Genomic DNA, 16,821 nt, shown 5'->3' on the forward strand with positions numbered 1-16,821 from the left:
TTATTTTTTGTTTATCTTGTTTGTTTATTGCCCAAATTTCACTGCCATATAATAATGCAGGCACTGCTAAAGTACTGTATATTTTCAAGAGTGTTCTTTGGTACTATATTTGGATTGAGTGTTCTACTTATCAAGCCTTATCTACTTATTAAAATCTTCAAAAATTTTGAAGATTTTAATTTTATGTCCTTTTCTCCTTCATATGATATTTCACATTCAAGATAACTGAAAGTATTTAGCTGTTCAATTATTTTATTATTAATAACTATTTTACTTCTAACTGGAGTTTGTACACAAAATGCCATTGTTTTAGTTTTATCTATGGAAATTTTCATTCCAAACTGTTCCTACTATAATGGGTATATATTTGTATAATTATAGTATATATTTGTATAATTATAGTATATATTTATATACTATAATTGTATAAGTTATATATTGCTCTTTGTAAATTGTCTTCCTTATCTGATATTATTACCTGATAAATCTGCAAATAATAGCATATTTATTTTGTTATTCTTGGAAGTTTCTATACTGGATTGTTTAAGGCAGTGCTTCCCAAACTTATGGATGTAAAGGCCCCTTTGGAAAAATTAAAATATTTCACGGCCCCCAACAAAAAAAAAAAAAAATCGTAATACAGACATATATTATTATATTTATTGTTTTTATATTTAATACAAAACATACACAGCAAATATTGCAAAAATGAAATGCAAATATTACATTTTTAGCATCTTACATACATTTTTGACATGGTCTTGAAACATTTTAAATTTGTTTTCATTATTTCACCCCCCCCCCCTCAACAAAACTAATGGCCCATTTGGGAAGCGATGGTTTAAAGTGTTCCACTGTATTAATATTTCATTAATATCTCATCTTCCTTTTACCCTCTTTTACCTTGCAGTGTCGAAGGTTTAATAATCATCGGACCTCAAACTGTTCACAGGATAAGGTGGTCAGCCCTATGCCCCGATGTATCCTATGTCCGTAGTGTTGAGTTCTCAAGGCCGATTTGCCTGCTTTGCGGGATGAAAAACCCCAGGATAAATTGGGGAAAAAACCCTACTGTCCACACCCAAGACTGGCTAGTTTGGCTATGGCTGAGGAAGATCCTTCAGTTCCTCATGTCAACAATGGAAATCAAACCTAGGACACTCCTTCTCCAGACATATGGTTCCGAAGCGCACAGCCACTAGGCTAACCACACAGACATATTAATATAAATGTTGAAAAGTGTTGGGGACAGAGGGGGGGGGGGAATCCTTGTCTTACTCCTTGGTTTATAGACTGTTTTTCAGACATTTTTTCATTTATTTTTATTTCATTATCTTTGTATATATTCAATATCGCATGCAGTAAAATATTATTTATTCTTTGTAATATATCAAACAGTATATATTTTTTTAATTTGTCAAAATGCTTTTTCATAATCAATAAACAAAAGATGAGTTTCTAAATTAAATTCTTTTCTTTTTTTCTAGTAGTTTTAAACAGAAAGCTGCATCCATTGTAGAAAGTCCTTTTCTAAATCCATTTTAACATTCTAATAATATTTTTTCACTGTATATTTTCAGTTTTTCATTAAGTATTCTACTATAAATTTTGTAGCATGTATTCAATAAACTAATACCTCTGTAATTAAGCAGGTTTTGTTTTATCCCCTTTTTTAAATAGAGGTATTACTATAATGTATTCCATTCTATTGGTATTTGTCCATTTTATTTAAAAATTTTAATAATCTTTGATGAAATTTTTTTCCAGCAAATTTATACAGTTTTGGAGTTTATTTTATCTTCTCCTGCTGATTTGCCATTTTTTATTTTACCTTTGTTTTACATAAAATAAATTACTGGACCAAATATACTCTTTATATGCTAAAACTATTCGAAAATTGCATATTCACTGTGCTTGTTCCCCACATTTCTATGGCCCTCCCAAGATACTGAAATCTAGTTATTCACTATGTCCAATAGTTGAGTGCATCAGTTCTCCCACTTATTATTATTATTAAATATCTTTCAAATCTTTGAAACTTTGCTGGCCAAGACAACTCTTATACCAGAAACAGTTTTGACTTCAAAGAGAAAATTAAAGATCTTTGTTTGTTGGACTCTGAAATTACAGTTAACTCTGGTGTGCTCTATTTACAAACATAGAGAAACCACAGAGCTCCAAGAAATTCTGCAGCGTTTACAAGTTTACTTCCCTGATGATGTTGCTAAAATGTTTAACTTTAACATCAATGCAAGATATCTCACATAGCAGAATGTGTAAGCAAATAGAATCACAGCTGTGGGCAGTCCTTTCTCTCCTGCTTTGGCTGATTGCTCCATAAATCATTTAGAAAGCCAAATGATCCATGGATCATTTCAAAAGCCAAATTTTTAACACTATTTTTTCTCCACCTTGTATCTGACTACATTTCAATGATGATACCTTTGCAGTCGGGTCCCAATGAAATAGAATTACTTCAATCTTTAGATAAAATAAATTCCTCACATAAGTGCATCAAGTTCACTACTAAACATGAATTCTAACAACAGTCTTTCTTTTCTTGATATCTTAATAATCCGTAACAACATAGGTGATACTGAATTTTTTATTTACAGGGAGCCTTCTTTCACTGGCAGTTATATCCACCCAGCTTTAAATGATCATTCACAAAAGAGAGGCATTATCAAAGTTCTTGGTCAATGGTGGCAAGAAAATAGCTACAAAAGATGTGGAAAGGGAATTCCTGAGTATGTGAGAAAGGAGTGGGAAAAAGGATCACTAATTACAAAGCTAATCTTCTTCTGAATAAAGCAAGCACTTTATAGAGTTTTTTTTTTAATTTTTTTTAGTGCACTAGCCCATATTATTATTATTATTATTCAGGCCTCCATGGAGTCAAATGACTCATCACAGGAGGTCCTTCCTAGGAAACACAAAGTCTATCATACCACTCCTTGAACTCATTGACCGTTCTTGCTCTCACCACCCTATTAGGCAATGCATTCCACAGTTCCACCACCCTCCACGCAAAGAAACTACTCCTGACCCAAGGGATGACCCTTGTCATCGCTCTTTCCTGCTGCTCCACCATGTGAAAGAACTCCCCAGCATCCACCCTGTAACTGCCTCTCAACAGTTTAAAGTCTCGATCATATCGCTTCTCCTTCTTCTATCCACCAAACTCTGCAGATCACATTCCCCCAGCTGATCCTCATAATGAACATTGTACAGTCCTGAAACCATCTTTGTTATCTGCCTCTGCACCCTATCAACAGTTAATTTATCCCCTTCAAATCCTAGGGACAAATTTGAGAACAATAGTCTAAGTGTGGTCTGATCAGGGTCTTATACAGTGGAACGATAACTCTTTTATCTCTGCAGGTCAGCATCCTTCTCAGTATTGCAGCAATCCTCTGGGTTACCTTCACCACCTTTGCAATATGTCCCCTGAATTTCAGTTTTCTATCAATCATCACTCCCAGAGCTCTTGTCTCTCCTACTTCCTCCCGTACAGCTCCGCCAATTGAGTATGCAACCTTCCATCGATGTATCCCAAACTTCAAGACTTTACATTTTGCTGCATTAAAACCAATACCCCCATTCATTTGCCCATCTGTCTAGTTTTTTCAAATCCTCTTGCAGGACCGCCACATCTGTACTATTACTAATAACCATTCCCAGCTTCACATCATCTGCAAACAACTGAATATCCCCTTGCAATCCATTGACAATGTCACTGATATAAAGGTTAAACAACACAGATCCCAGTACTGAGCCCTGTGGGACCCCACTTTTAACCTTCTGCTTCCTTGATATTGCCACCATACACAACTCTCTGATACCTATCAGGCAGCCAATCCTGAATCCAGTTAACTAACCTGACATCTAAACCCATGTGCTGTAACTTAAATATCAGCTTATCATGTGGCACCCTGTCAAATGTCTTTGCAAAATCCAAAAAAATTATATGGGAAAACAACAGTCTAAGCTTTGGCAAAAGCCTAGTTCTATAAATTCTATAAATTCCCTAATTCTATAAATTCCAAAATTTGGAATTTATAGAATTAGGAGTTGTCCAGATAAGAAGTAATGTCAACAGGAAAAGTAGACCTAATGTTCTGGATGCAGAGAAGACTATGAATGTGATGTGCTTAGGCTAGAAGTATAAGCTGATCCAAGAACATATATAGCCTGGTGTGAATATATCAGTATTATCAATGGTGAGAGAAAGTGAGTGTGTTATTTCTTTTATGAATAAGATAAGAATATTTATGTTTAAGTGGAGTGAAATGCTCAAAGTTGCCCTCACCCCATGAAATATGTCAAGATGATCAATAATTAAGACATTCATTATGAAAAATCTTGTAACTCAGAATATATGAGCACCAGAAGGTTTGTCAAATGAAAAAGAGGAAACTGTCTTATTTGTAAGTGACAGAGTCATTTACAAATAGGAAGAAAGAGTGTGATGCTAGTACAGCACTCTGGAGATCTCTAGCACTAGTCAGGGAAATCTGAATAAAGGAAGACATTCACTTTGACATGTGGTGAACATCGGACAGGAGATTAGAAATACAACTGCTTGGAAGGGATAGTAGACCACAAAATAGTAATTTAGCAAATAGGCTTTTCTTACAGACCTGAACAAATGCCTTTGAAATGTCTAGATGACCATATTGGTTTCATCAAACTTTTCCACAGTTTGTGCCCAAAATGAGCCCTTGTGTCCTCAGTCTCCAGAAGATCTTTCTCTCTGCTGGGCTGGTGGACTTCCATGTGATAAAGGAATTAACTTTGTTGACATTCAGTTATTTTCAACAGAAATGACTGATGGCTTGCTACTTTAGAATGTGTTGAATACAGGCTTATTTCCATGCTGTGGGGCAGATGCCAGATGAGGACAAAAAATTTAAAAGATAATAATTCAGGAACATGTAAATTAAAGATAACAAGAAATTATATACTTGGTTGAATCCTTTATCCAAGTGTAAGCAAACAATGTGCCTGAAGTATTTTCAGGACTGGGACAACTCGTGGTAAAGGTGGTATGACTTCACATCACTTTCCTTAGTATCCCATAATGCAAAGCACATCTCCTTGCAAACATGTATAATGCTATGCATTAAGGGAAGGGTCACTACCCAGACCGGTTTCGATCTTTACTGAAGTCTCGTCAGTGGGAGACAGACCCAGGGGTGATACCAAGGTTGAAGTAATGCAGCAGAAGTCATATTTCCATATACGAGTTGCCTGAAGGTGTCACACCTTATTATTATTATACTCTGGATTAGAGTAGATAGATTAGAATGAAGAGTCATAAAAAGTTTTCAACCAATGCTACTGCGTCTGGGGAAGCCGACGCGTCTGGGGCTGCAGTCCGGGCTCCTGATGATAAATATGCTACGACTCATATTAACATTTTGCAACTCAATATCAACGGTACTCAGAGAAAAATGGATGAACTCAAATACATGCTTTATAAAAATAATATCCATATAGCTTGTCTACAAGAAACAAAACTAAATAAAAATTTGAACTTCAACATCAAAGGATACACAGTTCTTAGGAAGGATAGAGAAGAAAGAACAGGTGGCGGGCTTGCTATCCTTTTGAAGACCCCAGAAATCAAATTCAAAGAAATCACCCTAAATCAATATTTAAATAATGACAGTTCAACGGAAGGAAGCTCAAGCTGTTGAAATACATCTACCAAACCATTCTATTTCAATCACAAACGTCTACCATCCTGATAATACAAATATTGATACAGACATCATTGAAAAGCTAAGCGATTCTCTAACTGATGCAACCATTATACTTGGTGACCTAAATGCAAAAAGCCCAACGTGGGGCTCCCCCCAATTTAGACCATAAAGGTCAACAATTGGAAGACCTCTTTACAGATTTGGAACTCACAACAATTAACAACGGACAGAGCACCTATCTTTCTAAAACTACGGGAACTGAATCTGCTATTGACATCACAGCCATTAATTATAGTATTGCATCAAGTGCACAATGGAAAATTCTGGGAAATGCCATCAGTGACCACAGACCCATAATAACAACACTAAACTTCAAGATTGAACAAGAACAGCAAACCAAAAGGACGTGGAACTTCAGAAAAGCCGACTGGACAAGGTTTACTCAAACCTTAGAGAGCCTCTGTCAAGATGAACCTGTCTCTGGAAACCTCGACAGAAAATTACAAATCCTTACTTCACACATCAGTAAAGCTGCCAAAGCAACAATACCAAGAGGCCAGCGGAAAAACACCTGGATACCATACTGGAAAGATCACAATATTGATTCAATGATTACAGAAAGAGACAATATCAATGAACAATTCAGAATTAATAAAACTGATGATTACAGAAAGAAATTAATGGACATAACACACAAAATAGAGCAGGAAATTTGGAAGTGCAAACAAGAGAAATGGGCGGAACTTTGCAGTAACCTGGATCCAAGAAAAGACAGCCAACACTGGAACATTATTAGAATCCTAGACAATATCAAAAAAGAGAACCGACAGAAAACAAACTTCATCATAAATGCTGGGAAACAAGCTATTACAGATCAAGAAATTGCAAACACACTGGCAAAAACCTATTCAAACAACTCCAAACTTCAGTATAACAGAGAGGACAAGCCCCTCAATAAACTCACAAGTAAAATGCTAAAACAAGCAAGAACATACCAAACTAATGACATCTTCTCCGAAGAATTTACACTAAGTGAACTAAATTCATCAATCGAGAAAACTGCACCTAATAAATCCCCTGGTAATGATCTTATCTTTGGTCATATGGTCAAACACCTTGGCAAAAATGCCAAAGAACAACTTCTGGACATTCTCAATACCTCTTGGCGAACAGGCAAACTTCCAAAAGAATGGAAAAAATCAGTTATTGTACCCATCCTGAAACCTGACAAAAATGCTGCAGAATGTCAAAGTTACAGACCTATCGCATTAACTAGCATACTTTGTAAAATTACTGAAAGAATCATATACTCCAGGCTTATGCACTGGCTGACAAAAAATAAGAAAATCAACTACTACCAAACTGCTTATAGAACTCGTCATTCGACAACAGATCAATTATTCCATTTCTGCCAAACAATAATAGACTCATTTCAGGAAAAACCAACAAAAAAGACAACTGCCATATTCCTTGATATGACTGCTGCTTTCGATCGTGTTTGGATCAAAAAATTAATACAAACAATACATGATATTGGAATTAGAGGAAACGCTTTAATCTGGATTGCTGATTTCATCAGAGGAAGAAAGATCAAAGTCAGAATCAATGCAGCAATATCAAAAGAGCGGAGAACCTGGGCTGGTGTTCCCCAGGGCTCAGTACTCAGTCCCTTACTATTCCTTCTATATGTCAATAATATTCATCCCTACCTTACAGAAGACACAAAAGTAACTTGCTATGCAGATGATATAGCCATCTGGCACACTAGTGCTAAAATCAAAGAATTAGAGGAAATTCTAAACAAATCCATGAGAGGATTAAAAAAATGGTCAGACGAACTCAAACTCAAAATCAACCCAGACAAAACAAAACTAAGTACACTTAGTACAGACAGGAAAAATAGACATTCCTACAATCCCAAAGTCATGATCAATAACAAGCTAATTGAAAAAGTCACAAATCCAAAATACCTTGGTATTACGCTTGATCAGGAATTACATTTTGCACAACACATCTCTAACACCTCCAACAGAGCTCTAAAAAAATTAAATATACTGAAAAGGCTTTGTGGAACAAATTGGGGCGCAAAGCCAAAAATCCTCAAAACTACTTACACTACACTAATAAGGCCAATAATGGAATATGCAGCACGTATCTGGTCACCTTCGGCCTCATCGGTAAAGAAAAAACTAGACAAAATACAAGCAAAAGCATCCAAGATTATCATTGGTGCAGTCTCATCCACTAACAACATCAGATCCCAACAGGAATGTGGGCTTGACCTGCTGGAGGACAGACGAAAATTTGCCACCATAAAATTCATAAATAATATCAGAAGCTACCAAAGTGATCATATCTCCCTAAAAACTTATGAACATTGGAACCAAATTTGCAGACTTCACAGATCATCAACTTTACAATATGATGACACTATCAGGAAAGAAATAGGTCTTGATCAGCTAAATGTCCACATAAACAAAGAACCTCTATTTTCCAATCCTTTACCTTCAAATACCTCCATAAATCTAAACCTTACCAAACTCTGTACAAAAAAAGAACCAAAAGAAATGCTTAAAGAAAAAGGCCTAAATACCATCAACCTTCTTTCATCCTCCAAACAGGTTATTTGTTATACCGATGGATCATCAGACACCAATATGATCAATGGAGGCGCTGGTGTTCTCCTTCTACTCCCGAAAGGTGAAAAACTTTCAATAAAAGTTGGATCTGGGAGAATCGCTTCCAATTTTACCAGCGAACTCTACGCAATAAATAAAGCACTAGAAGCCTACTTAAATCTATCATCATCTCAACAATCTGAAGGAATTATAATTTACAGTGACTCAAGATCAGCTATGGAGGCAATCAAAAATGGCAATACCAAACTCACACAAGACATCCATAAACTCTTAAATCATCTAAAGTGTTTAGGTAAAAGTTGCATTTTACAATGGATTCCTGCTCATGTAGGCATTGATCACAACGAAGCAGCTGATAAATTAGCAAAAGAGGCCAGAGAACTCAACCAAGAAACTCATATGATAACTCTTGCTGATGCCAATGCACTAGCAAAAGCTAAACTAATTCCATTGAAATCAGTGATACAACATCAAATTCCCGAGATCAATGCTGACAGAAGGACCTCCACCATGATAGCAAGACTACGAACAGGACATTATAGAGGAATGAAGATCAATACAGATGATACGAGAACATATAGAAACTGCAACAACTGCCCCAATACTGAACTGACACCCACTCACATCTTTACCTGTCCAGCAATTACAGCAGCCTTGCAAGAAATAGATCCTAATCCTGAACAACAGCTCTATACAAACAAAATCACAGACATAGCCAAAGCAGTACAAAGAGCACATGGAAACATCTAAGACTCTTCAAAGGACAAGACAACAACAACAACATTAGAGTAGATAGTTGTTAAAGGTTTTTCCACTTGGTTATACTATAAATTAAAGATACCAAGAAATTATAAGCCAAGTATATACCTAAAACCAAGTATATAATTTCTTGGTATCTTTAATTTATAGTATAACCAAGTGGAAAAACTTTCAACAACTATTCAGGAATATGTGATTTAGGCATAAAACACGTGTTCGCATGGAGGATATGCTTGAAATGTATTTTAAGTATATCTTTCATCTGGTCTTGATGGAAGATACGATCAAGACAAGTTGGGATCTCTGCTATTCAGGATTCTTCTGCTTTTTTTCTGAAAAAACTAGTAGAGGCATTCAATGAGCAGTTCTTGGTAAAGTAAAGTAGGGAGTACAATGTCTTAATCATCAATGCAAGAGTTGAGGAGAAAAATAATGCCAAGAGGTCAACCTCATCTTTGGGTGATTACAACATTACCATTTAAATCTAAGAGAAGTGGAAACATTGATGGCCAGAAGTTGTGCCCAATTGACTTAGTGATGGACTAGTAGGCCTGACTACTGTCATTTGAACAGGTAAGTTTTTTTTTTTGGACTTGGCCTTTACAAGGGCTGATTTGGATTTACTGATAATCCTTTTTTATAGCTGTTATCGTGGTGCAGTTTAAAAATGAGTGGGATGCTGGAATTCTAGTTTCAACCTGCAATATGGTGAATTCTTTCCTTGAAATGCCTTGGCACACCTGTTTAAGAGCCAAGGTTTATATAGTGGTTTGGGCTTTTGGATGAAATGAGTCACAAAGGCTTTCATTCCAGTAAGGATTACTTCAGTTCTCAGGCTAGAATTTTTTGCTGACATAAAATATCTCTGCATCCCTTTTAGCTTGATCAAATGACATGGAGACAAGAGAGTTTGAGTCAAGAAAGTTGAAGAACTTTCACAATTGAATGTTCTTCAATTCAAGTTCAACCTCAGTATTACAGCATTTGGACTGGAAATAATCAAGATTTTAAATATAAGAATGGTAATCAAAATTGGAAAGTGTAAACACAGCATTAAATGTGGCAAAAAAATTCTGAGGTAGAGCAAGTCATAAAAAGGTGATTCAAGATATGCCATTCTAAGATAAGGGGATTTCAGATTTAACATAATGCACAGGCTCCACACTTGTGGGAAGGGATTTTTAAGATCTGCAATGCCAACAAAATTACTTAGAGAAAGAGTTAATTAAAGTGAGGGGCATGTTGTATAAGTGAAATTTGCAGGCATCCCTCTCATTCAGAGAGAGAGAATATCCAGCCTCCAGGCCACTTCATAGCCTTGACACCACTTTGCACACCACTATATTCAGATTCTCCATTCATGACTTGGCAGAATAGGTGGTAGCTAGATTTTTTTATTGCCTTGTTGGAAAGCCTTCTGATATATTACCAGTAGGTTAAATCAGTGGCGTATTTAGGTATTTCCCGCCCCTAGGCCCGCAGAAAGTTCCGCTCCCCCATATTTAATGAACATGTTGATTTACATGCATAACCTATTTATATCGTAAATTCGTAATATAGATATAAATACAAAAATGAGATCCCAGAAATTTCCACCACCCCTCAAAATTTGTCGCTCTAGGCCTATATCTAAATACACCACTGGGTTAAGTTCCATACATACTATCGTAGCCAGCATGTGGAACTGTAATGCTATACCTTTGAATGGAGAAGTTTGGGATCCCTACAGCAATTCTGCATATCACTGTGGCTTTTACATGCAAGAAACAGTTGGGCAGAATCAGCACTCCAATAAGCCAGGCAGCAGTGCTACACTAGATGATGAAAGTCATCTACTACCTGTGATCTAGCTGAAATTTCCTCCAATGAGCAAAAATGTGCATTTTTGACAACAATACTCATTAAGGTCACTGAACTCTATTTATGGAAACAGACCACACTGTGGAAGGTAGGAATGGCTTGGCTGGGAGAGGCTATATATTGCAAGGTTCCAACCAATCCATTCGTGGCACAAATCTAGGACAAGAGGAATATTATATGAGTCTATAAATCAAAGATGCCAAAAAATTATATTCTTAGTTTAATTCTTCAAGTGTATGCAACAATGTTTGCACATGAAGTATCATCATGACTGGGCTACACTTGAATACACAGGCTAAATGACTCATCAATTACCTTAGTGCATAATGCAAAGTACACACCCTTTCAAACATGTATAATGCCATGCATTATGGGAAGAGCCACTACCCAGATTGGTTTTGACTTTTATTGAGATATGTTCTCAAGTGTGGAGGTACTTATCCAAAACTTGTGTGATCCCTCAGATCATCCAACAATGAGTGACCCCAAATTATCATTTAGCTCATTACTCAGTGGTGGCTCTACCCAATAACAGGCCCATCGAACCACAGAACAGAGCTGCTCATATCCCAGAAAAAAACATGCCACTTCAGCAGACTTCATCAACAGAAAAACACTACTATCCAGAGGAGATCTCATCAGTGGGAGCCAGACCCACAAGAGATGCCAAGATTGAAGTAATGCAGAAGTCATATATTTCCCATATACAAGTAGTCTAATGGTATCACACCTTATTATTAAAATACTCTGGATTAATTAGAGATAAATTTTGAAAGTTTTACACTAGATTACAGTACAGATTAAAGATGCCAAGAAATTATATTCTTAGTTTAATCCTCTATCCAAGCATAAGTGAACAATGTTTGCATGTGAAGCATCTTCACGATTAAGGAACTAAGGAAATGAACGTGAAGTTATTAGAACCTCTGTATAAATGTAGCCCAGCATGAAGATATTTCACATGCAAACATTGTGTGCTTACACTTGGAAAAAGGATTAAACCAAGAATATAATTTCTTGGCATCTTTAACTTATAGTATAACCAAGTGAAAAATCTTTCAACAATTATACGCTTCTGTTCAACTGAAGGTGAGCCAGGGATATGAGAGGATTTTAAATTCATGCAAAATTGTTTACAATCTCCTTACCTGCAAGCCACCAAACAGAGAAAATATGTAACTGAAGAGTCAGTTAATCGATCAGTCAGTCTGAATGTATGTCTTGATTCTTTACTGCCTTATAATAATCATGAAAAGATGATGGAAATAATACCAACAGTCGCTTATATAAATAGTTATAATTCTATAATCAACTCATACTACAACAAACTTTTACAGACCACAGAAACAGTTTATTGTGCTCAAGAGTTTACTACAGATAAATTCTTTCAGAATGGCACTGTGCCTTTCTGAAAGATCATTATTATTATTATCCAGGACCTCCATGAAGTCTGAAGACTCATCAGTCTGAAAATTCATCTATCCACACAATCTATCATACCTCTCCTTGAACCCATTAACAGAAAAATAACTCACAATTGATTCAGGCAACCCATTTCACTCATTCACAACTCTCCAAGAAAAAAATCCAGTCTTCATACCATTATTCAACTTTCAGGGATGACCCCTTGTTCTGCTCCCTCTAGACAAGTGCCAAAACATTTCCCCTGCATCTATCCTACAAAACCCTTTAAGCAACTTAAATGTTTCTATCATATCCCCTCTTTTCCTCTTATCAACCAACTTCTGCAATCCACAGACCTTCAATCTACCATCACAGGAAACATTCCACAGGCCACTCACCATCTTGATTACTCTTATCTGAATCTTCCCTACCACTTCCTCATTCCCAAGAAACCCAGGGGATTGAGCACAGTAATCCAGATGTGGCATTATCAAGACCTTAAAAAGAGCAATAAAAACTTCCTTATTTCTACTTGTTAATGTATTCTTCAATAACCAAGTAATCCTATGGGATAACTTAGGAACCTTTGCAATATGTCCTCCAAACTTTAATTCTCTTTCTACCACCGCCCCTAAATCTCTAGCTTCATCTATTTCCTGGAGTACAGTGCCATCAATGTAATACACTACTTGTAATATATTTATTCCAAAATGCATATCTTGATATTAAACTGACACCCATTAACTTTTGTCCATACTGACAGCCTATTTATATTGTCTTACAAGTTCTCCAAACAGCCGTGATTAACTAATACTCTACCTAATTTTGCATCATCAGCAAACATCTGAATACTTCCTTTCAGGTTGTTTCCTATCTCATTTATGTACAAATTAAACAGCAATGGTCCTAGCACTGAACTTTGCGGCACACTACTAGTCACTTGTTTACACCTCGATTCTGCCCCTTCATATACCATTTTCTGGTATTCTGTCAAATGCCTTTGCAAAATCCAGCAAATTTATCATGTAACCATTTCCTTTATCCAACTAAGCTGTACTCTGTTATAAAAAGGTAGTAAATTACTAAGGCATGACCCTCATACAGTATCATATTTTTATCTACCCATTCTTGAATTCTCTTTTTAACCAATTTTTCTAGTACTTTTGCCACCACACCTGAGATACTGATTGGTCTATAATTTGCTACTGCAGTCTTAGAACCTCCCTTATGCAAAGGAATTATTTTGCCCTCTTTTCACTCCCTTGGAACTCTACCAGAACTGAGAATTAAATTAAGGAGCCTAGTCAAAGGCATTGCCAGTTCCCTTGCACATTTTCACAAAACCCTAGCTGATATCCCATCTAATTCCACAGCTATATTTAAATTGAGATTCTGCAATATCTTAAGAATCTCCAATTCATGTACCTTTGTTCTCACATTAGTGTCTGTCACATAAGTTAAAGCAGTAACTTCACTAGGATGATATACCCTTGGAAAGTGTCACTCAGTAACTCAACTATTTTATCTTCTTCTGTCTCCATATGACCATCATCACTCATTAAGGTTAATCTTCTATAGTCATTCTTCCTCTTACTTGTCACATAATGAAAGAACTCTTTGGGATTTTCATTGGCCTGCTCGGCTAGATTCTTCTCATAATCTGATTTTGCCTTCCTTGCCATGCTGGTCACCTTTCTTGCCTGAGCCTTGTGCTGTTCTTGAGTTTGCTGGTCACCTTTCTCTTTATATAACCTCCACAGAATTTTCTTCTTCTGCAGTTTGTGCTTAATGATATTACTCGTCCATCTAACTCCTACCCAATTAACCCTCCTTACCCTAGGTATGCAATTTAATACTGCTTCCTCTAGATGACCCTTAACTATATCCCATGCACAACTAACATCCTTATCCCACAGTGTTTTATACCATGGTAGAGATTTAAGCTTCTTTCCAAAAATGTCATAATCACCTGCCTTGTAGTTCTACAAGTACCCCTTCTTGATAGAATATTCTTCATATTGTACAATCTCAAAAGTCAAGACCACATGGTCACTTTCACCAACTGGAGGCAACATTGTCACCTTGGTTATGGACAGCTCTTCTGATCCTATGACCAGGTCCAATACTCTCCCACCCCTAGTCCTCTCCATCACATGCTGCCTTAAGTGATTATCTCTTAGCATATGTATAAATTCTATTTCCTTCTTGCCATGTGATCTTCCTTCCTTCCAATCTATATCTCCATAGTTGAAGTCCACCACAGTAATCACTTTACCAGTACTCGTGTTTATTTGGTGATGCATGTTTTCCAGATCATCTGTAGAACTCCCTGGCATATAGCAACACTATGGTAAGATACCTGTTATTACAATATTTGTTATTCAGAGAATCGACTATATTCATTTTTGCCTATTTTGTTAATTACTACTGGTATTGCCCAGTATAACTTTTTGATATTTCAAATTATTATTTTGATATAGAGTAGTAAAATACATACATAATAATAATCAGTATAATATTTGGAAATGTTTCTCTTACTTGAAAAGCAGAATATCTTCCAGTTTTGCGTGGTCGATTATAAGATGGCAAATATCGTCTTGTGGGATCCAATTCATTTATGTGCAGTAAGCCATTCACTAACAGAAAATAAGATGCACAGATTACTATTTTTTTTTAATGTTAAGTGTTTAAAATAAAAACAAGGGCATTCTTTAAAAAAATATTAATACATTTCTAACTGTTTAACAACACAACATTACAGGTATTATGTGTTTTCTGATTCTCATTAGTACCGTATTTGCCGGCATATAAGATGCACCCCCCCTTTTTTGTACACATTTTTCAGGGAAAAAAGATTTTTTAGATCCTCTTCCTGATTCCGCCAAGTTCTTATAATTTTCTCAGTTAGGGATGGCTCGAAATGCCTCTCTGCAGCCCTGTTTCTATGTTCTTTAGCATATGCAATCACACATAGCTTATATGCAATATTGTAGCAATGCAATGCCTACGTTTTTCAGTCATAATTTGCCAAGAAATTTAGAAAAATTTAACAGCAGAAATTTATCACCGTTCACAACAACCATGACAATAAATGGAAAGTTTAAACCATCAGGAACACGGCTGTGATCGTAGATGGCAGCGCATGCACCTCCACTGAACTCTCCGTAACTGGAATGCTCTCACACACACCGCAAGGAAGCAAGAAAGAAACCGCGTAACTCGGAACAGAGAAAATTTCCAGAAATGGAAGTAATAAAAAACTGAGTATCGGAGCATAAGACGCACCTGTTTTTCAGACTTATTTTCAAAGAAAATAAGTGCATCTTATATGCCAGCAAGTATGGTAATTATGATTTTGAAATCAGATTTGAAATAATTAACTTACTTTACCTGAAGGAATGCACACATAATAGAAACTTAGTTTTTTTCCCCCTTCTCGTGACAAATGAAATACAGATAAAACACCATTCAAAGTTTCTTCTTAAGCTATCTTCTCTTTCAAAGTTTCTGCTTTGAAAAGAAGAAGAAGATAGGTGAGAAGGAGTGGTAATGATTGATCAGTGAGAGGCCTGATACACAAGAGATAGATAGACAGACAGAGAAATGGAAAAGAAGGAAAATAGCAAAACATGGCATAGGAAGCAGAATGAATGGAAGCAGAGATGAATGAGGGGAGGTAGTACAAAGAAGGAATGATCTGGGATGTTATGGCATCAGCTAGATCTGAAAAAAATGGCATAGGTTGAGATAAAGGAGTGGGACTGAGGTCAGGTATGGGACTCACAGATGAAAGGTGGCACAAGTTAAACTGATTATAGATGAAAATATTGTACTGCTTCTTCATATTGCTATCAGTAACAAATTAGAAAGTCATCATGTGCAGATGTTTGTGAATGTTTTTAGGAGGCTGATGAATTCATTGCCCATTAATTTCATATTCTGCTCAACAGAGGACTGACGCAACTCAAAAAGTTCCATATTTGGTTTAGAGAACCAGATAATCTGGCATTAACATGATAATTAAGGTAATAAAGATTTACATTTTTTGGGGGTGTAATTCCAGTCTTCTAGTGTCCAGTAACAGCGTTCCTGACACCACTGTAGAAACTTTCCAGTTCTTCACAGAAATCAGTGGTTTTCTGTATAGGCATGCAACTGCTGATAGCAATTCTCTTTAATTCCCTACACATAGTTTGGTGAGATATAGGTTAGGAACAGCCTTCATTAAATGTGTAGGTCAATTGCTGCACACAGAAAGTTGCTGTTGTTCTGTTTTCCATATATAAGTCTTTTCTCTCTCTCTGACAAGGGTGATCTCATCCTGACAAACTGTCTTAGGACCAAGGGTTATTTTTCCACTGATTAAACACCTGGGATATCTCAGCTTTTGTGAAACCAGTCAGTTCTGCTGTTTTCTTTTCAAAATCATGGTTCCAGCCAGGCAGGCACCCACA

At 36.3% G+C, this 16,821-nt stretch overlaps 1 protein-coding gene across 3 annotated transcripts in view; it reads right to left on the bottom strand.

Annotated features, from left to right (window-relative positions):
• The window catches only part of LOC150103081 (putative phosphorylase b kinase regulatory subunit beta), an 860,602-nt gene that overhangs the window by 517,871 nt on the left and 325,910 nt on the right, over positions 1 to 16,821 (bottom strand). For all 3 annotated transcript variants that reach the window (XM_090398411.1, XM_090398412.1, XM_090398413.1), the window contains exon 13: positions 14,906 to 15,003. In XM_090398411.1, coding sequence (XP_090254537.1) covers positions 14,906 to 15,003 — 98 coding nt within the window. The remainder of the gene's footprint in view (positions 1 to 14,905; positions 15,004 to 16,821) is intronic.

This window comes from Typopeltis vanoorti, chromosome 9 (assembly GCF_054136105.1).
Source record: "Typopeltis vanoorti isolate ZY-2024b chromosome 9, IOZ_Tvanoo_1.0, whole genome shotgun sequence".
Classification (NCBI taxonomy): domain Eukaryota; kingdom Metazoa; phylum Arthropoda; class Arachnida; order Uropygi; family Thelyphonidae; genus Typopeltis; species Typopeltis vanoorti.